We start from the raw sequence: 22,958 nt of genomic DNA on the forward strand, positions 1-22,958 counted from the left end.
CTTTATTTTGGTTGCTAGTAAGTACTGAGTAAAGAATATCTCTAAAACTATGTCTAAAAGATATTTTTCTCTAGGAAATGGACTCCACTATCAAAAAGATTAAAAATTGATACTTGAGAAAATTATTTGAATCTTATTTTATATGTGTATACTTAATCAAACATTTTTGTAGGACACTGACCCAACAGATGATATTATTCTACAGATGATAGAAAAGAAGTAAAATCTTGATTTGAGTTTGCCCTAATGAATTTATAATCAAGTGGGTTATGTAAAACTGATGTCCTTTTCTTAACAATGAGCCACATTAGAAAAACTTACAATCCTCTGTTGCTGACTGCAAACACAGTAGCAGTGTAGACGTTATGCAGATGAGTGGGAGGAGGTCAATATTTGGATGTTGGGTGATGAGAAAAAGGTAGTCCTAGGTGGGGACTTCCGGAAGCAGCATGCTTGTTATAATGTGACCCAAACCTGATGGAAACAGATTTTTGTTAAAGAAATAAGATCCAATAGGCCACGATCGGAAAGTAGAGTGCCAAGCTGTGCTACAAAGAGATCTTGAGGTTTGTTTGGAATGAGAATTAAGCAATCGTTTTGTCTTCTAGAAAAGGAATGTATTAAATAATTAGTTGGACTGAATTATATTAAAGAGACTGAAGTTAAAAAGAGCAATTTGATGATTATTTTTCTCTAAATCTGAAATGTTGAGATTCTGGTAAAGATTGGAGTTATATAATCATTATATGCAGAATTTTAAATTACAGGAGGTAAGAAGGACATAGAGTGAATTAATCACCAAAAGTTGTGTTCCTAATAAACAATTTGAAGTTACTTGTGGACTATAAAGATACTTCCCCAAAATATGTTATCTAAAATATTTATAGTCTTATTCTCAGTGTTTGGAATCTACTTCCCAAATTTGAATTTCAGCATTGCTAAATGATAATAGGTAGAAAAATGTTCTCTTGTGGTCAAGTATATTTTGTTTAGAAAAACTGAGTCCTTATTGGGACTTTTGGAAACCTAACAGAGCATACAGAGGAGCATTGCCTACCTGCACATCACATATTTTTAGACCCAAATGGAAAACAAACCATAATTTAGGAGTCAATTGAGTTTCTTTATGCTCCAAAATGAATTTAAATGATGAGACTGTGAATGTCATGAAAAGCAAGGAAATGAATTTGACAGATACCAGTTTTCATTTTGAATTTCAAAGTACTGACTTTCTGTTAGCACTCCAGGAGTAGTGAATTTCTATTAAGTTGGCACATAGTTTTAAATTTTATAAGTATGCTATTGTAAGTATAAAAACCCATTTCAGTAAGATATGGACATGGTTATTTCTTTTTTAATCAGCAGACTCTAGGCTATATATTACTAGTCTAAACTTCTGATCCTGAAAGTCTGGAGGCTGTGAACCTTCCTTCATATTCCTTCCTTTTTGGTGAAATTTTGTTTATTTGGGTAGAAGAAATAATAGGCTCTGAGGAGAATATAATACTATTTTCAAAAAATATTAAAGTAGCCTTTAGTAGGCATTTATGCTTAAACATAGAGTGTTACTATAGCCTTTTGAAATTATTCAAATGATATTTTTGTTCACTAGCATTCCTTTTGTTAAATGTTTTGCTAAAAAGTATGGATGTCTTAACAGATACCATAATACTGAAAGGTAGTCTTCAACTTTGGTTTGAGGGTATCAGAGATAACTACCTCACTCCCCAGATAACTGCAAAGAGCAAAGAATTACATATCACTTCTGTTTTGAATAAAAATGGTAATGGATCCTGTAATTGCAGCTGACGTGCATCTTGGGTCATCTCTCAGTTCACTGAGCCAGGGCTTTGAATGGTTATGACATAAGAGACAGCAGATAAGAAGCAAATCTTTTCCATGATGGAACCACTAGGCCAGGCCATTTCTACACAGGGCACCACCTGGTACCAATACACCCTCTTCTCCACTTCCATCCATCACAGCAGAGTACCTTCTGGTGGGAATCAGTGTGACTTGTACTTTCTAGGGATAGTTGAAAGGTTATCAGATATCCTTCTCTGTCTTTATTTCTCAACTTGTAGCCCTGCCTGTGGTATTTCCATACCCACATATTCTTCTCAACTCCAGAAAAAAAAAAACCCAAAAGCCTAAAACGCTCTTACAAGAGGGTACTTGGATATTGCAGCTGTTTTTATTAACAACAGGAAATTAGAACTACTATTGTGTTTCAGATAAAATGTTTGGAAGGCATATTTTATAGCTTTCAAATAACTAAAATTATTTAGGAACTTTTTTGGGAAACATTTATTCTACTCTAAGCAAGTATTCCTTGAACTTTTTTTCTGCTTCTGGTGAACTGAGTGGGGATGACTCTCTCCTACTGTTATTTTAGATTCTTCACAGTGATCACTAGGATGGCAGTGATTGTAGCAGGGAAAGGTGCCAGGGGGGACTATTGGAACTCTTGGGAAGATTGGAAATTGGTACCTGTTTGAAAAACCATGTGTGACTGATAGAGAGCTCATGCCAGGGGAGGGACAAAGGGAGAGAGAGAGAGCTTGAGCCAGATAAAGGAGCAGGAGAAAGAGAGACAGAGAAAGTGTGAGAGGGAGAGTGTCTCATGCAGGATCTACACGCAGCATGGAGCCAGATGTGGAGCTCAGTCCCCCAACCCTGGGATCATGACACAAGTGAAAATCAAGAGTCACTCACTCAAGCTGACTGAGTCACCGAGGTACCCCAACCATGTGTGATTTAAATATGACCTTCTACTTTCCTGTTGAGAATCATTTCAAGGCATTGGATCCCAAAAAAGTGTAAATACCTTTTAGAAAGCGTAATAACAACAAAAATTAAGGTGATAATTGTAATAATAAAAGAGGTGGTATTATTACTGATCCTGGAGCCTCCACAGAGATAGCTCATGTATTCTAGATCGCTGTTCCTCGGTTGGCAAACATGACTATGGTCTGTGTTTACAACATTGGTTCTCAAAGTGCGATTCCTGAACCATTAGCATCAGCCTCATCGGGAAGTGTTGTAACTTGTTAAGAATATCCTCTTCCAAAATGTAAATTCTCAGTCCCACCTGAGACCTGAGGAATTAAAAACTCTCTGGAGAGGTCCTAGCAGTTTGTGTTTGAGCATGCCCTCCAGTTGGTTGTGATCACACACAAATTTGAGAACCACCAATTATTGCTGCCATTAAAACTTACCACAAACTTAGCAGCTGAAATCAGCATAAATTTAATATTTGATAGTCTCTGAAGGTCAGAAGCCCAAGTGGACTTGGTGGGGTTCTCTGCTTAGCATCTCACAAAGACTGAAACCAGGGTGTTGACGGGCTGTGTTCCTCACTGGAGGTGCCAGGGAAGAGTCCATTTCAAACATTATTCAGGATTTTGGCTGAATTCAGTGCCTGATGGCTGTGGTACTGAGGCCTCATTTTCTTGCTGGCTTTCAGCCACAGTGCATTCTTAGTGCCTAACTCTCAAGACTTAACTGGAGTCCTCTGTGCTTTCCATGTGGCTGCTGCTAGCAACAGTGAAGTGAGTCCCTCTGCCAGCCTTTTCTGCTCCACCTGACATCCTCTTGTCCCACCTCCCCATCCTCTTCCACCTCAACTGCGTCACCTACATTCTTGTGTGCTACATCTCCATGACTTCCTTTTCTTACCCAATTGCCAGCCAGGAGAACACTATTTTTAAGGGCTCAGCTTTACATTGCACCCATTTGGATAAATACAGGATCATCTCCCTATTTTGAGATCCAGTGATTAGTGACCCTAATTATGTCAGCAAAGTCCCCTTTGCCATGTAATATAACCTACTCACGAGTGGAACACAAGAGGACCAAGGTCACGGGGGTCAAAATTCTGTTTACTTGGTGTGACTCATACACGGTTTTTATTGGCTTTGCCAGGGTGTTATGTTGCTCACTAGCTTCATTGTCTGCATCCCATTCTTGCCCCAAGATACCAAAAATATCTGGAGGAAACTGAACTCAGGACCTGCTTTGTCTCACCAGAAAGTGCAGCCATACTTCCATTGGGCGCCACACGTGTATCAGGGCCATTTCTGCCATTTGTGTTTTCCTTAAGTAACATTTCCTTTTTGTCACTTCTATTCCCCTGTCTTATTTTCCAGAGAAGCTAGCTCCTGGCTTTTCCATTTTTCTCCATACCTCCATCTGCCTCCCTAGTTCAGAAATCCCATAGTGATGTTGGCATTAAATTAAGGCTAGTAATTCTTTAGAAGCAATGAGACATGGTGGTTGTAAACACAGACGCTAAAGCCAGGCAGTTGAAGTACAAATTTTGTGAACTTGGACAACTTTCTCAACTATTTTATACTTCAGTTTTCCTATCTATAAATGAGAGGTAATAGTAATGCCAGGTCCTTAGCCAGTATTGTTATTTAAAAAATTTTTAAATGTTTATTTATTTTTGAGAGGGAGAGCGAGAGAATGTGGTGGGGGAGGGGCAGAGAGAGAGGGAGACACAGAATCCAAAGCAGGCTCCAGGCTCTGAGCTGTCGGCACAGAGCGGGATGTGGGGCTTGAACTCAAGAACTGCAAGATCACGACCTGAGCCCAAGTCAGACACCTAACAGACTAAGCCACCCAGGTGCCCCTAACCAGTATTGTTATTAATCATGAAAGTAGCAGCATGATTCAGTGTTTCTAGGCTTAATTCTTAAAATGCTAAGAAAATTTAGAAAATTCTCTCATTTTCATATCTTTTACTTTCTTAACAAAGCTTTATTTTCAAGCATCTTGCCTTTCAGGGTCTCCATGGGTCCCCACCCCAATGGACATCTTGAACTGGGTATTCACACAGACAGCATATAAAGAAGTAAATCCAGCACATTGTCCATATGCAATTATTTCACTGATTTCCAGAACAAATTCATGAATTATGCAAGGATAGTACCATCCTTAATTTACAGTGATGGAACTGAAGCTTAGGTTAAGCAATTGATTCAACATCATATGTGTGGAATAGGTGAATAAACTCCAGTATTAGTCATTAACTTCTTTTCAATTTGCCTGTGAACCAAAACTAGCCTGTCAGCTAATAAAGCCTCAGAGAGTTTGTTGGCAGTGGAGCCCACATTGCAGACACAGATTTGTGAAGAGAATCTGAAGTTGGAGCTCTATGGAGGGAGACAGGTTGGGTGGCCTCCTGGACAACTGGAAAGCGTCCTGGACCATGGCTTTGCAAAACAACAGGAGTAGGAATGGTGAGAACTCAGAAAGGTGAGGCAGAGAGTTCAAAAGACATTTTCCAGTAGTGCCTAGAAAGGGGAATCTCTGCCCTGAATGATACACTCCATTAACATATTTGCCATTTGAATGCATTCCCTGGAATAAGCAACCTCAAGGAAATTTATCAGGACACTGTCCAAAGAAACAAAGCACTTGACCCTTAGCTATTTGTAAGGAACCTCGTTTTCCCCTGGCTTTTCTTTTAGTCAGGTTTTGCTTTTCCTGTGGTGAGTGACTAATGGCTTCTAGCATCCTGGCCCCCATCTCGTCTTTACCCCCCTGGAGAGAGTCTGAAATCATCTAAGATACTACAGACCATGTTAGTACCTTTCAGGGATACACAATTTGATATTTTGATACTTTTCAAGAAAAAAATCATCTCAGAGATTAAATAAATTGCTAAGAGCTTGTTCTTGGGCTTATAAAATCCTGATGTATGAAAGAAGGCAATCTTGCTGACTTTTGTTACAGCCCCTGGTTTTTACTCTTCTACATGACCCATCAGTGTTCTAAGTCTCCTTAGCAGTAGCAAGTAAAATAAATGTTATATTTTTTCCTTTGAATTTAAAGCATTGAAAACATGCATTTGCTTTACTTAGAATCTCGTTTGTGGGCAAAATAGACTACATTAATGGTACAGATGTGTATTGTGTATTGGAGACAGTGTGTCGTTCCATCCTTGGAAAGATAAAAAGCTCGTGTGTGTGAATATACAGCCCATTTGTTTTCTTGTCTTTTTATTTGGGTCAGTTTGGTTGTTCCACTCAGAGGAGAGTCCATCTAGATCCCTATTTTTTTTAATTTATTCATTTTTTTCTGAGAGAGACAGAGACAGCATGAGCGGGGAGGGGCAGAGTGACAGGGAGAGAGAGAATCCCAAGCAGGCTCTGCATTGTCAGCACAGAGCCCGATGCAGGGTTCCAATGCATGAAACCAAGAGATCATGACCTGAGCCAAAACCAAGAATTGGACGCTTAACCAACTGAGCCACCCAGGCACCTCTGGATCTTTATTTTTAATGGGTGCTCCCATATTCCTCCTAGAGATAAGAAATTGCCAGAAAAAATACTTAACATTTGGAAAATATAACAGTAATAATATTTCCAGAAATGTTATCCATTAAGTTATTTAATCCTCACAATAAACCTATAAAACACTTACCCTGATTTTTCATTTGACGAAACTGAAACTCCGGAAGGGTAAGTAATTTGGACAAAAATCACAGAGTTGATAAATTGTAAGGTTTCAGTTCAAACAAAGGTCTATTAGCCATCATTCTGTTAGCTGTTGTTAAATAACAGTGAATGACATACATATCAGTGATATACAAAAGTAAGCATTTAATTCTTGGTCCTGTGTCTGTGGGCTGATTGGCAGCTGTCTGACCAGACTTGGCTCAGCTGGTCATGTTTCCATCCGCAGCTTGGATTCAGGTTTGGTCCATATGTCTCTCTTACATTGTAGGACCAGTGGGCTATATGTGACTCTCATCACAGGAGACAGCAGCACAAGAGGTCAAGTCTAACCACACAAACATATTTCAAAGGTCGATTCGCATCATATTTCCTAACATTGCATTGCCCAAAGCCCAATATCAGTGAAGTGGGGAGGCATTCTCATTTCATCGAGGTGAGGAATGGAGGGGGATTGACTATTTACTGAATAATCATTTGATTTACCTTCAAAGCCTATGTGGTTTTTTGGGGGGGGGGTTGTTTGTTTATTTGTTTTTTGCCTTTCTGTGAAAGCACATGTGGAATGACTCTCTTGGTTAATGGTCAGCCATCTTTGTATGCTTGTTGGGGAGGTCACACACTGTCATTTCTATTTACTGACTGTAATTACCCCATTTCTGAGCTCTAGAGATTGTGTGACTATTTGTCTTTTCTGTGTCATCTTCCCTCCTTACTAGCACTGAAAGGGAAGATCATCAATAGTTGAATCTAGAAAACTAAGTTTATTATCATTAGCCAAGAATGGGATCATTTTTTGTTTTGTTTTTATGCAATTTCAATTAGCTGAGGGCTTTGATGGGGAAAATGTTTCTGGTACAAGGCCTAGTGTGTTAGAAAGCAGTCAAGTGTGTGCCCCAAAAAGCAGGACAGAAACTTGTCTTCTAAAATCGACAGGATGCAAGGAATATACCAGCTCAAGTTGTGCAACCAAAGGAGCTCCTTACCTTTCTCTCTCTCATGCTCAATAGCTGGCTTGAGGCTAGCATGCTTCTTAGAGGCAATTCAATGAGATTCTTAGATATCAATAGATATCTTAGATATCCTGGGTTATGAGGAAGAGATTTTTACAGTGCCCATCCCTCATGCTTGGTCCTTGGTAATTTGGATATTAAGCCAAATTATGAAAATATCATAGGGTAGAGACAGAATTCCTAGTCTTAGTTGAAACCATATCAAAAGCTTAGTGGCTGGGAAGACACCATTTAAAGTTTGCAAGACTAGGTTTTCCTCTTCAACAAATTAACACCATATAACCTTTCCTTGCCTTTTGCTATTGAGTCTTACCTGTGTCACAAGAGGTGACTGAAAAATTACTCTCCGAAGGAATAAATTAAGTCAAGTGATTTACCCAGCAACTCTTGTCTTTTCATGGTTAGATTTATAAGGGCTATGCGACCTTCAGGACTGAAGGCTCGAACTCTGCTTCTTGGCTTACAGTTGGCTTGAGGTCTTTGTTCAGTGTCTCCCATTTCTGCCTGATGCATGCTAGTGTCTCTGATGTGCTTGTCCTAGCATTTCTGTTTCTCACCTCAGCATTTTTTTGAATATCATGTCTTTCTAGTTTTGCATTAGATTATCTGTAAAAGATTTTATGCACTTTGCTTTGTCTGCCAGCTTATACACACAAGCATGTTCATGTAACAAATGGCGATTCTCTACGCAGACCTACCCAGTACCTTTCACAATTGTGTTAAAATGACTTCAACTACTAGTTATTCAGCTTTCCTTATAGGACTTCCTTGTGCATCATCATAATTTTGCTGCTTATTCTTCCATCAGAGCTTGAAAAACACTTTCAGGGAACTTCTCCAGAAACTTGCAAAAACTGTGTTTTAAATACTGGACAAAGATCCTTTAGGTAGATCTGCCCTCAGTAGGGCCAGCGGTACCACGTGCAGGTAGAAAGCATCTGGCATCTTCATCCTTCCACAGCACGAGAAGGTGTGCTGCCCGGCAACAGAATTCCATGCATGTCAGAGCTACCATTTGGCAGTTGGTAGTGTGAATGGGAAATGTGTAAAGTGTTTTTAGGTTTTTGGAGGACAGACCGCTTATCTGTGCCAACTATTGTTGTTGTGAAGGAACACAAATCTAAATCTGCCTATATGGTTGGATCGCTGTGCTTGGTTTATTTAAAACTTGGCATTTGGAGAGAGGTAAAATACCAGCACACAGTATCTTTGTCTTTTTTTCCCTGTGAAGCAAATTTGTTGGGTGTATTTGCTGTAGCAGTAAAGAGGCATGTGTCTATTGTGATAGGCCTTCTTTGTAGTGTTAATTTTAATAGAAATAATCATCTTCATTGATTTATAAGGAGGGAATGGAGTGGGGACATTGATTCACAAGAACAGAAGAGCTACGAACAGGGTGATTTATGGTAGTATTAAAGCAAATGATTTGGATTTAGTTTGTATATCCTCAGGTTGCTTGTCCAGTTGTTAGTTGTCGAAATATATTCAGCAAAGAGCAGTCAGTTTCTCATTGAGAAACACACCCCTGATAGAATGTATAATTTACTCTGTTGAGGCCAGGGCCATATTTTGTGCTTGATATGTGGGAGGCTGCTATCCGCACATCAGTGGTTCTTAGGTAGGAGAGGATTGTTTTAGAATGAAATAAATAACCTTATCAGACACTAATTTTATGGGACAAGAATGTAAATGCAGTGAGTAATCAGAGAGCATGTATATAGCAGCAAGCTAATTTTCAAAACCATCATCACTCAGTTTGCAAAATAGCTTTCCTCTTTAAGAGAATGAAACTCAGCTGCTACAAGGAGTATAATATCCTCAGTGGCCAGTTCTGATGGGAAGAAAAGAAGGTCACCATTAGTTATGACAGAGATTCCCTCATCTGGTGATCATGGTATATTTACTGTGCTTCCCGAAAATCTTTGTGGATTTTCCAGGCTGACTTTGGTGTCCTTTCTCAGTTTTTCCATAACCCTCTGTGTTCCTTGGTCACATCGTGGGTCATTTTGAGGCACGAGTGTTGCCTACCTTGGCTCTTTCTACCTTGAAGCCAAAAACTACCTGGAGTCAAAGTCCAGCTCGTTCCCAGAACATAGCAGATCGGTATCTGTATACAGATGTCCTCAGGAGCTCTTGATTTTTAATCTGATTCCAAGATCACCACCTTATATCGTCCTGCTTCTGATTTCCCATCTTTAATTTGACAGGTTTCAAACAGACATATGATCTTCAAGTATGTTCTGAATTTTGGTGTCCTATTTATCTTGAAACCCCAAGGTAACAGATTATTTCAATAATCATTATTTCTTACCAGTAATGTGTGTTTCTATAGGGAGCATGACTTCGGCAACTTCACCTATCATTTTAAAATGGGATCCGAAAAGTTTGGAAATTCGGACGCTAACAGTGGAGAGGCTTTTGGAGCCCCTTGTTACACAGGTAAGAGATGATCTGAAACACTTTGTTACATGTGTATGTTTCTATTGTGATTATGTTGTAACTCTTCAAAAGACTTAGAAATCTCTAAGAGCAAATAAATCATACCGTAATGCCGATTACTGAATATATGTTACTACCAGAACTGTGGACAGTTTTATTGCACATTAACATTTGAAGTGCCTTTTAACAAACTCATCGTATGATTTTTGGAATTAGGTTGATGAGATAATTAAAGAGGGGGCCTTGGAGAAGGGGGTTCTCATTTGTAGTGTTGAATTCAAAGTCTAAATAGACTATTCCTAGTTTACTTTCAGGTGCTAGTGCACAGTTGGGAAGAACTCCTGACTATTCAAGCACAAAGTATATTACTTTTTCTTTAGTTTACATTGGAGAATTCATCATGTTGGAAAGTTGAAATGTTCCATTTTTTCTGTTGTCACAGTCACATCTCCACACGATGACTGTCAACAACAACAAAAACAAATCCTCAGGATTTAAGTTTTAAAAGTTATCTTTTAGTACCTTATGAAGTATATTATTTGCTATGTTAAACTCAGAAATTCATGAAATGTGAAAATTCAAAGTTTTTACAGTATATTTTTAGGGAAGTGTACCAAATTAAGTGGAAGCCTTTCATACTGGTTTTGTATAACTACTGTAAATAAGTACCACAAGCTTAGTGTCTTAAAGCAGCACAAACTTATTACCTTAAAGCATCACAATATTATCTAATGGTTCTGGAGGTCAGAAATCCTAAAGTCAAGGTGTTGGTGGAATTGCATTCCTTCTGGAGGCTCTGGCAGAAAGTCCATGTCTTTGTCTTTTCCATCTTCTGAAGTCCACTTGCCTTCTTTGATGTCTTCTTCATATTGAAAGCCAGCAATGTAGCATCTTTATATCCTTCTCTGACTCTGACCTCTGCTTTCTGTCCTTGCATCTCCTCATATCTCCCTCTTATAAGGACCCTTGGGATTATACTGGGCCCACTCAAGTAGTCCAGAATAATCTCATCTCAAGATCCTTAGCCAAATCACAGCCATTTAAGATAACATATTCACAGTTTCCAGGGAGTAGGATACCAACATCTTTGGGAATCATTATTCAGCTCAATAGCCTTCCCTCTGCCCACCCCCCTACCAAAAATTCACATCTTTCTCCCATGGAAAATACCAAGTCCCCAGATTCCCCAACATCTCAACCTGTTATAGAAAAATTTTAACTCCAAAATTTCATCAGCTTAAAATTTCCAAATCTCATCATCTAAATCATCTAAAGTAGGTTTGAGTAAGGTTCTGGTTAAAATCCATTCTTGAACAAAATTCCTCTCTGTCTGTTACCTGTAAAACTAGAAAACAAAATATATGTTCCCCAAATGCATTGGTGGCACAGACATAAAAAAATAGTTACAGATAATCCCATTTCAAAAGGGAGAAAGTGAAAGAGAAAAAAAATGGTTATCAATCTCAACCAATTTAGAAATCTAGCTGGGCAAATTCCCTTAGTTTTGAAAACTTGGGAATAATCCTCTGTGCCTTGAGGCTTTGCCCCATGTGCCTGGTTCTACACTCTAAGAATCATTATTCCTTTGCCATGAATCATAGCACATATTCTCAGCTGAATATTTTATCAGCACATTTCCTGTTTATAACATTTGGGAGTCCAACAGTCCTTTTGAATTTTATTCTTTTTGTCACTCTCAGTCCAAACTGGCAGTGTTTCTACTGATAGAACATTCTTAAGAAACTTGTGGTTCTCCCCTGGATGTCGCTGAGGTTCACTCTATTAGAAAAAGGCTACTTCACAGAACATTCCCAGATAATCCCGTCTCTGTTTTTGGCCTCTGTTGAAATGGCTACAGGGATCTAGGAATCACATGCCCGAGCTCTTCAAAGAGCACTCCGTATGACTGAACACTCTGAGCTTTCAGTCCTTGCGAGGCACAAGCCAAAGGTTATCCAGACATAGAACTGGCTTTCTCTCCAGAGCATGCTTTCCTCAGAGTGAGTTTTCTAATTTTAGTGCCTTTTGCAATCTACATAGGCTGAGAATTTTTCAAATCATCAAGTCCTGATTTCTTTGAGCTTAACTGTTATTCTCTCAATTTCTTTCTTTCTTCTCACATTTTACTTTAGGCAAGGAGAAAAAACCAGGTCACTCCTTGGAAAACTCTTCAGCTAAATATCCAACTTCATCACATAAAATTTGGATTTCCACATAAGTGCAGGACACAATTCATCCAAGTTTTCTGTCACTCTTTCTTCCATTTCCTAGTACCAGGTTCTTTATTTTTTTCCTGAACCCTTACTAGCGTCTCCTTTAGCACCTGTATTTCTACAGTCTGCTTATTAAAGATTTAGCTATCTTGTCCAATAAGAGAGGCTTTCTCTACCATGGACCTCAATCCTCAATTCCTTCTGAGTTCTTGTGAGCAGGGCCTTTATAGTCCTAGTTTTACCAACAGTCTGTTCAAGGGAATCTTAGATTTTTCTATTAAAATTCTTTAATTTTTTTCTAGCCTCTGCCTATTATCAATTCAAAAGCCACTTCCACATTTTTTAGGTATTTGTTATAACAGACCAAAATCAGTATGTTTCCAATTGCCATTATAACAAAATACCACAACCTTGGGAGTTTAAAACAACACACATTTATTATTCTCTACTTCTAAAGGCCAGAACTCCTAAAGTCAAGGTATTGGTAGGGCTGCATTCCTTAAGGAGGACAGGCCTTTCCTTGTTGAGCATCAGGTGGGCACCTGCCTTCCCTGGTCCTGGTGCTTTCCTCCTCCTTCAAAGCCAGCAGCATTGTGCCTTCTTCAAATCTGTCTCTCTCTGACTTCAGCTTCTATCTCCTCCTCCTCCTCAGACTGTAACTCTCCTGTTTCTCCTTAATGAGGACCCTTGTGATGACATTGGGACCACACAGATATTCTAAGATAATCTCTCCGTCTTGAGATCTTTAAATTAATCACACCCACTGAGTCCCTTTTGTTATTTAAGATAACACATTCACGGGTTCTTGGGTTTAGGAAGTGGACATCTTTGTATGTAATTGTTGAAACATTTTATTACATTTATGCACATTTTCCACTTCGTCCTGATTCTTGTTAGTTCTATGAAAATTTCTTCAAGAAACACTTAATGCTGATAGGCTCTTAGATTTGGGAATATGTTGGCTATGCAGATTTTGGTGCATAGACTAAGGCCTATGCATGATTTGTTATTGCTCTGCAATAAATAAAGAAATTGAGAGTAAATGTTTTAAAAATTTTATAACCATTTTTGCAGAATAATTTTATGGGTGTTAATCTAATAAGTAAATTTAGACGTGTATTTTTTTATCTTTTTAAATTTTGAATCACTCATTTTGTTGTATTATACAGTGCTTTACTTTATGAGGTATTGGAATAAGAGACATACAGCTTTTCACCACAGATAACTTGAGAAAGACTGGCTACCGAGATGTTTTGGAGTCAGAACAATCTGGTCTGAAATGTAGTTCCTTCAGCCTACTTTCAAGCAGACCTTGGGGCACCTGCGTGGCTCATTCAGTTAGGTTAAGTGTCTGACTCTTGGTTTCAGCTTAGGTCTCATGATCTCATGGTTCCTGAGTTCAAGCCCTTGGCGTGGCTCAGTGCTGTCAGCTTGGGACTCTCTCTCTCCCTCTTCTCTTCCCCTCCTCCACTAGACTCTCTCTGTCTCCTTCTTCCAAATAAATAAATAAACCTAAAGAAAAAAACAGATTGCCTTTTCCTAGTCTCAGAATTTTACCCTCAGATTATCTATCAGTATATTTAATCCTTATCATATGATTAAATGAAACACAATAATTAAAACATAATGACTAGTATAAAGTAAATGTTGATTCAATGTAGTTTCCATTTTTCTATTTTTTGATGGCTGTATATTCAGGCTTCTTAGCCATAAACCAATACTGTATAAACCAAGGAAAAACATATAAATGAATCTGGCATGAGGAAACAAAATATTGCACATAAACTGTCTTTTATGCCTTAAAATGTCCTTGCATTTATATTTTGCTCTTGTACTTGTCTTATCTAAAGTCCAGCATATCTAAGATTACCATGAAAGATTATTCTTTTCCTTATCTTTCAGTCCAGTTACTTAAATCCTTTCAGATAAAGGCAATGCATTAAAAATATTTATTATTACATCATATTTTATATATTATGTTAATATGTTAAATTATTTATTAATAGGTTTATTATTTGTATTTATTAAATTTTAATTTATATTTGTTAATTTAATATAGGAGGGAGCTTAAAACTCTTGTTGAATTTCAAACAGTGATTTAACAGTGTAACAAGTCTTTGCTATCTGAAATGTAACTTTTCAGACTAACTTCTCTATCATTTCCCTATAACATTATGACTTTGCTATTAAGACTAAGCATTCCTTCCCCTAGAATAAAGCCTTAATGATAGGACTGACATCATTGTTGACCTTCAAAGGTAATATGAATCAGAAAGAGAGATAAGAAAATACTAGGTATAAACTCCGTGCTTAGCATATTTTTTAAGGTGGAACTGAGAGAGAAAATTAACCAAAGCACACATGCGCGCTCTCTCTCTCTCTCTCTCTCTCTCTCTCTCTCTCTCTCTCACACACACACACACACACACACACACACACACACACACACACACACACACAACTTTTATGAACTGAGTACATAGTGGTATTCAGTGACATAGTATGACTATAACATCCTATAGTTTTTCTGTTAAGGATAGATAAGTAATGAAATAAATATCAGAAATTAAATGGTTCTCAGTAAAATTCATTCACTGTCATAAAAGAAAAATGGTATTAGGAATTTACTGTTGGTAAGTATTTAAAATAGCCCACCAAACTATCTCATTTCAGTCATAATGTATCTAAGGCTGCATATTTCTCTTAATGTTGAAATGGCAAGGTTCCTTTTGGAGAATTTTTACATTATGGAAATCATGAAATTTCAAATGAAAAAGGGTTCAACTTAGAAAGTTTAATTCTCAAAAAGGATGCCTAAAATCTTATAAATTCAAAAAAAGTAAAGATTTTTAATAGGCAACATTCTGTGATACTAAGTCTTATTAAGAAACTTAAGCACTTTATTAGGCAATTTTATTAGAAAACTAAAAAATATATTAGAAATTAAGAAGCATTCTTAGATAACTCTTAGAACCAATGGAAATGCAAACTGTATGAGTTAATGAAAAAGGTGATGTCTTTCTAACAAAATATACACACCCAATAAAAGCTGTGCCTAGTACAAAATTTTAGCTTTCAATGCCTTTTTTATTAAAGAAAAAAATAAAAATAAGCTAATTGTTCATTTTAAGAAATTAGAAAAAACATAAAAAGAAACCAGGAGAAACAGAATAACAAAGAAAACCGGAATCACTAAAATAGAATATAAACATTAAAGTGGTTAAATAAATTCAAAGTTCGATTCTTCTTTAAAATGGACAATAAAAATCCCTGAAGGCACAAATTATGGAAAGTATGTAAAGAAAGACTATATCAGATTGTGATGCGAAAGCATAAATAATGCCAAGAAGGAGATGTTAAAAGAAGTATAGTAGACTATTACATGGGAATACATTCCTAGGAAAAAATTAAATAACCAAGAAACATCCAAAAGAAAGTGGAAAATTAGAATAAACCATATACATATTGTAAAGCTGCTTGAAGATCTGTTATCAAAAAGCACCAGAATTGGGAAGCATGGGTGGCCCATTCATTAAGCATCCAATGCTTGAGTTTTTTTCTCAGGTCATGATCTCATGAGAGATATCCTTGTGTTGAGTTTTGCACTGAGTTCAGTACCTAAGATTTTCTCTCTCCCTCTCCCTCTTCCCCTCCCCTGGTCTCTCTCAGGAGCCTAGGCATGCTCACTTAAAAAAAAAAAAAAGTAAAAGAGAAAGAAAGGAAGGAAGGAAAAGAAAGAAAAACACAGAACAGAGGGATACATAGCTAAATATTATTAGACACTTAAAAACCTGATAATCATAATATTATTTAAACTACAGTTTCAGCCAGAGAAAAAGGTAAATAACTGCTCAATCACTTTTTGAAGAATCATATTTTATTATTAAAAATTCAAAATACTTTAAAATAAGATTTTTTTTGACAAAAGGACAATGATGGTTCTATATCATTTCTGAGGGTAAATGCAAAAAAACCAAAACCAAAACCAAACCTACTTAACATCCAGTAGTATATTCAAAGATCAGCATATATATATAACAAAGTAGGAGATTAAAAATGATAGACTAGTATGAGGAAAATAAATATATTTTAGTAGCTCAATAAATTATACCATTAGATGCTAAAAAGACATTTGATAGAATTTTGCACACATTTCTAATAAAACTCTAAATAGGAATAGGACCAAACTTTCAAAATAAAAGAATGTACCATATAAACATAGGAATGGGACAGAATAAATCCTCTTTTTATGACATGATTGTAATTAAAATTAATATGAAAGTGGGGTTCAGTGGCTAGATAGAAGATAAATATACAAAAATAGAGTTTTCATCACTTCAAAACAGCCAGAAATCAGAGCAGGAAAATATTCTTTTTATTTGAAAAATTTATAAACATGATTATTTTCCCTATATCAAAATAATGTTAATTTTATACCTATTTAATGTGAACATTTGTTATTATTTTTATGCCATTGAAGTAGAGGTTTGGAGTCAAGGGAGCTTGATTATAAGTACAGCATTCATAATGATAAACTTGAATAAGTTACTTAATATGTCATCAACTGTAAATTATAGATAATAATAATGTTTGGCTCTTAGAATTATTGAAAGGATACATGAGATGGTATTTAAAGTGATTCATGAAGTGTCTGATGTTATTCTGATACAGGTTTGCTCTAAATGCTGTGTTCTTCACTACCTGCTAATAATGGCTTTCCAGTTATTAAAAAAATGGATGCTGTATGTAAAATAAGGGGTCATTAGATATTTTCATTAGAAAAATATTATAATGCAAATTTAGAAAAAAATTAATTGTGTGCTACATTTAATCAAGGATTACTAAAGCAGGAACATCTGAAATTACTGGGGATTCAACTTCAGTAAGCTATTGAAACTCAATCCATCACAATAGAATAGAATGGGATTTGCTAGAAATTAGTTCCTCATTTCCTTATAGAAAGATGAATCTGCAACTTTAATAACAATGATCATCTGAAAAAAATACCATTGCTGTTTAATGAGTTGTTCCAAATTTGCATATTGGGGAAGGAACCTCCTAAGAAGAGGAGCTTTCTTTAATCATTTTCAATATTATTTTGAGTAATGTCTTTAGGTCTCTATTAGGTGAGGCTCTAGTGACTTCTATAGTTAGATCTTTTAAAATTGTGCTCAAAAATTAATCATTTCAGAAGTGAAATAATTAGACTTCATATACCTAAAAATATTGTTTAAAAATGTTTCAATTTAATTTAAAATTTTAATTTAAATTTAAATAAATAAACATTTAATTTTTAAAAATGCTTGATTTTCTGCTTCTTTTGATATTAAGTCCTCCTAAAGGAATCCTCATTGTGTGACTCACAACTATAGTTAATGACCTTGGTACATTTAAAATTAAGAAATCATGAGATTTAAATTTAAATTCAGAGGGTTTAAAACTGAAAATTATTCCAGAAATAAACCAACACTCAGAAATGAAGTAAATTCTTAGAGATAAGCTTGTGTGTGCCTTTTATGCTAGTCCATACACTGTATTAATTTACCAAAAGAATGAAAGGATAAAATGAAGTCTCAAAGTATCCATCTTTCTGAAGAGTATTATTATTGAGAACTAACTTTATTCATGGCTTAGTCATAAGATTTAAAGATTAACATAGTTGGGTGGTTTCCATCGTGACACTACAGTGTTACGATAAATAGTTTATTTATCTTTGTCAAAGGGTTTAAATTGTATAAGGAGTAAATGAAATGCTAAAATTAAATATGTTTAATTTTTATACTCTTTTAAAATATATTTATATACTTTAAAATTTTCATATCCCTGTCTTAAAAAATATATTTATTTTGAGAGCGAGAGCAAGTGGTGGTGAGTGGGGAAGCAGAGACAGAGAGAGAGAGAGAGAGAGAGAGAGAGAATCCCAAGCAGGCTCTGTACTGCCAGCTTGGAGCCTGATGCAGGGCTCAAACTCAGGAACCATGAAATCATGACCTGAGCTGAAACCAAGAGTCAGATGCTCAACAAACTGAGTCACCAGGTGCCCCCACACCAATCCCTTTCTAAGTTTTGGATGCTGATTTTCTTGTGTGAAAAAATATTTTAGTTTGTCGATCATTAATGGAAGTTTTGGTGGATGAATGAACTACCTAAAATAACATAACTTTTTATTTTAAAACCTCTTTAGTTCATATTAAAAGTAGTATTTGAAAAGATATAATGGGGTTATAATTTAGGAATTTAGGAATTCACTTGTCACATATATTAACATTTAATTGAAACAAAGTATTTGTGTTGTTTTACAAATATTGTTTTTTTACCTGCTAATATTAATATTTTTTAAATTGCTGCATTTTTGTTTTGTTTTGTTTTTACAGTAGATGCACATACCTAAAGTAGTTATTATATTGGAAATAATTCTTTGAATTGAATTGATATGGTAGATTTCTCGGTAGTTATCCTGTTTGCCACTTCTGAAATAGTTTAATTGACTAGTACATTGTGTGGAATTAGATTAATTTCTGTTTTGGGATTATGTTCAAAATTTTGATATCTGCCACCAGATGGGAATGATGCTCTTTTTGTTTTATGGCCAGCTGTGTTGACCGTGTTTTAGAACTTGAGTCATGTATGGAGCCCTTTTAAACGAAAAAATGAAAACAAAGATTTTTCCAACTCTAGAATGGACTTAAAGTGTCATAAATTGTTCAATTATGTATGCACATATGTTTATTCATAAAGAAAATTACAAAATAAGTACTAAAAGCACAAAAAGAAAAATTGAAATTAACATTGATTTGATGAATGATGTCATGCCATTGCATATGATGTGAGTGATTATGTGATTGTGGTGATTCTGTGTCTTTTGCGTTTGGCCAACACTCACTACCATGTGCCATGTGATGTGTTGATTCTTCCTCTACCTTTAGAACCAACTACTGCAAATCACAGCCACTGAGTACACTGTGGCATCATTTCACCTCTGTTTAGCATAAATATACTCACATTAAATACACAACATCTGCCTTTATTTCCTCCTCATTAGCCAAGGACAATAAAAGTTTAGTATACTATTATATGGTTTTAGAATACAAGTAACTACATTACTTGTAGACATAACATCTCTTTTATCAAAATATTTACTTTCAATAATTTCTGACATTAACATAGTAATTATTTTGTGAATGCTAATAAGAGGAATTTTATTTAGTAGAGGTTAAAAGAGAAGATCTTATGAAATGAGTGCTGTACATACTGCCTCAGTTTATTAATTTCTTATTTTTCATGAAAAGGGGGCTTTGAAAGGTTTTCCCTCACAATTTATCAAGCTCAACCAATCTTGGTTTCTTTTTCACATGTAACATTTTGAGGCCTGCTCATAGTGGCCCAAGCTGCTGAATTAAATTTTCTGAATTACTTTCATTAGTTTTTTTTTTGCTTTGGACAGTTTTTATTACCCTGGTTTTAGTTGGAGCTTGTCTCCATTAGTGTAGAACTAACCACAGATAATCTAGAACCTCTAAGGAGAAAAGGCGGGGGGAGGGGGAGTCCTAATGTTTCTTGAGTAGTTACTGTGTGTCTGATACTACCCTAGACATTTCTAGGAGTTTTCATTACTCCGTGGATCAACTTGGTAAAGTCAATATTACTTTCTCCATTTTATAGATAAAAAGAGAGAGACTTATACCACATAATAAAAGGCCAAAGGTGAAATGGACTGAGTAAGTCTTCTGCTCCTGAGGGAGACATGGGCCAAAAATACTGAAATGGCAGGTTGCCAGTATATCAACTATAGAGAATTGATAGAGTAAAATAGGAAAGAGAGTAATGGAATAAATTGAAGGTGGGGAAGGGGTGCATTCCCAACATTAAAACAAACAGAGGAGAGAAAAAGAGAGAGAGAGACTTAGAGGCAAACCATAAAACAGACTCTTAACTCTGGAGAAAAAACTGAGGGTTGCTGGAGGGGGAGGTGCGGGGGGGGGGGGGCTAAATGGACATTGGGTATTATGGAGGGCACTTGTGATGAGCACTGGGTGTTACATGTAAGTGATGAGTCAATGTAACACTATATTTTAACTAACTAGAATGTAGATAAAAACTTGAAACAAGCAAAAAAAACAAAAAAGACAGAGAAAAAGAAGAAAGCCAAAGAGAACTAAATATATTCTTACGGTCAGGACTTAGTTCTTTTTCTTATTTGTCTCACCTAAGTCTTGCTCAAACCAGATGTTTGCTGAAATGCAAACATGATGTAGACAAATTCCTTAACATTCAAATAAATAAGTTAAACTAAAAACCTGTTTTTCCTATTAAGTGGTAAATGCATGTGAATTCTCAAACTTGGTAATATCTGTTTCTTTTATTATGTTTGGCAATAAACTCAAGCCCTGAAATATTTTTCCTCTTGAATTTTCTATTTCAGTGAATAGCAACCATTTTAACTGGGAAAAAATTGTATTTAAAACTAAATTTAAAAATTAATGTCAGAAAAGAATAATGATTTTTATATGCTTGAAACAGGATAGTTAAAAAAATCTTATGCATGCTAATTCAAAAAGTTTAAGCAAGAAATTCTGGGAGGTTAGCTAGGAAAATTGCTCATAACTACTTTGGACAATTTAGAAATCTTACCTGAACTAGCTTCCAAAATATCCATTCCACCAAGCATGAGAAAGCCTACAAAGTGACAGAATTGCATTGACTCAGGAAGCCCTCAACTGTCAAAGTAATTAAAACTTGTCAGAGATCTTAGATTAAGGATTGGGGAATGGCAACACACCTGTTTTTCTGTTTCTTGTCATCCTGTTGAAAGTCCGAAAGATATGCTTAGTTTTCACATTAAAGAAGGCAGAATCTTGGCCAGGAAGAGTAATAAGAAATCTAACCAGCATTTTCTCTTTCATTCTGACATAACTCTGATTCCTTCTGTAATTCAGAGATCTTGACTTTATGGCTGTGCTTTCTCAGTCTTTGCTTTATCTTATTTCTCTTAACTCTGCCTTCTCTATTGTTTGTGTTTTTTAGGGCTTAGACTTAGGACTCCTCTTTTATTTTGTGTGTGTGTGTATTCCTCCTGGTGATTCTATCCATCCTATGTATGGCCTTAAGTATTATCAGTATGCTGACAAGACTCAAATTTGTATCTTCAGCCTATATCTTTTCACTAAGCTCTCTTCTCACACCTAAGAATTCTCCTTGGTTTCTCTTTCCTTCAATCTGCCCACCTCTCTCCATGTCTCCTGAAGTCCTTCATTCTAAACTCAAGTTCTTTCACACCATGACCAACAGGTTCACTTCCTAAATGTTCCATCAATCCCACTTTTTCTCACTTCCTCTACATTCTCTAAATAGCAATCAGAATCACTGTAAAGTATGTATTTTGATATCATTTCCCTGTTTAAGACAGCACAATTAAGAAGCTTGCTATGGCCAAGCAAAGGAAATTTTCCTTCCTTTTGCTCGACAATGCAAGCTATGATGAGTGGTTGAGGACTTCTATGGAAGATGGAAGGATCCTAAACTCACCTCATCCCATGGATACATGTAGGTAATGCCCACATCAGTGTAAATAACCCAGAAAATGTCCCACAGACTGTCAGAACGGACTTCTGTTCTACATTTAGCACAGCTAATATAGAGAGGCGGGCACATCAAAAAGGGCAGGAAGAGGAGAGACCATTAGGAACAAATTGACACATGAGACTGCGCATCAGAGGGAGGGCCACTGCAAGCACGAAGAAGGGAGAGGAGGGGCACCACACTGAGCACCCCAGCCATGGGGGACCCACACTGGGAAAACAAATCTTCATAATATTTGTCTTTGAAAACCAGAGGGCTTAACATCACAAGATTTTACATTCAATAGGCCTTAATATCTGGAACTTTAAAAATTATGGGGGTGCCTGGGTAGCTCAGTCGGTTAAGTGTCCGGCTTTGGCTCAGGTCATGATCTCATGGTTTGTTGGTTCGAGCCCCACATCCAGCTCTGTGCTGCCAGCTAGCTCAGGGCCTGGAGCCTGCTTCAGATTCTGTATCTCCCTCTCTCTCTGAACCTCTCCTACTCATGCTGTCTCTCTCTATCTCTCAAAAATAAATAAAAAACATGAAAAAATTTAAAAAAATGAAAAATTATGGGCTTGAGGGCATCTGGGTAGCTCAGTTAGTTAGGTGTCCAACTCTTGATTTCAGCTCAGGTCATGATTTCTAGGGCATCAGACCAAACCCAGAGTCATGCTTTGCACTGAGTGCAGAGAGCCTGCTGGGGATTCTCTCTGCTCCTCTCTCACTCATGCTCATTCTCTCTCTCTCTCTCTCTTTCTCAAAATAAAATAATCATGTAAATAAAAATCAAGGTCTCAACTCTGGGAGAGCCAGAAGACATTAGAAAACTGAGTGCATGCCCTTAAAGAGACAGTTCAATAAATAATACTGCTGAAATACAGTATTTATAAGCAGCAGTTTAAAAAATGCCAGGGAGGGGCGCCTGCGTGACTCAGTCAGTTAGGCATCTGACTTTGGTCATGATCTCATGGTTTGTGGGTTTGAGCCCCACATCAGGCTCTGTGCTAACAGCTCAGAGCCTGGAGCCTGCTTCAGATTCTGTATCTCCCTCTCTCTCTGACCCTCCCCTGCTCACGCTGTCTCTCTCTGTCTCTCAAAAATAAAAAACGTTAAAAAAATTGTTTTTAAATGCTAGGGATATATGGAAAGATTTACTAATCCCACACTGTATGCCGCAGAAGCAGGGATCTTTAGGAGATGACTCTAAGGACGGGAGAGCTAGCAGTCCAGGTTTCCCTCCCCCACCCCCAGTTTGGATACATGACCATCTG

At 36.6% G+C, this 22,958-nt stretch overlaps 1 protein-coding gene across 3 annotated transcripts in view; it reads left to right on the top strand.

Moving 5' to 3' along the window:
* CTNNA2 (catenin alpha 2) overlaps positions 1-22,958 on the top strand; it is a 1,129,701-nt gene that overhangs the window by 148,413 nt on the left and 958,330 nt on the right. For all 3 annotated transcript variants that reach the window (XM_029937693.1, XM_029937690.1, XM_029937691.1), the window contains exon 2: positions 9,807-9,913. In XM_029937693.1, coding sequence (XP_029793553.1) covers positions 9,812-9,913 — 102 coding nt within the window. In that variant the 5' untranslated portion in view covers positions 9,807-9,811. The remainder of the gene's footprint in view (positions 1-9,806; positions 9,914-22,958) is intronic.

Source organism: Suricata suricatta, chromosome 4, assembly GCF_006229205.1.
Source record: "Suricata suricatta isolate VVHF042 chromosome 4, meerkat_22Aug2017_6uvM2_HiC, whole genome shotgun sequence".
Lineage (NCBI taxonomy): Eukaryota > Metazoa > Chordata > Mammalia > Carnivora > Herpestidae > Suricata > Suricata suricatta.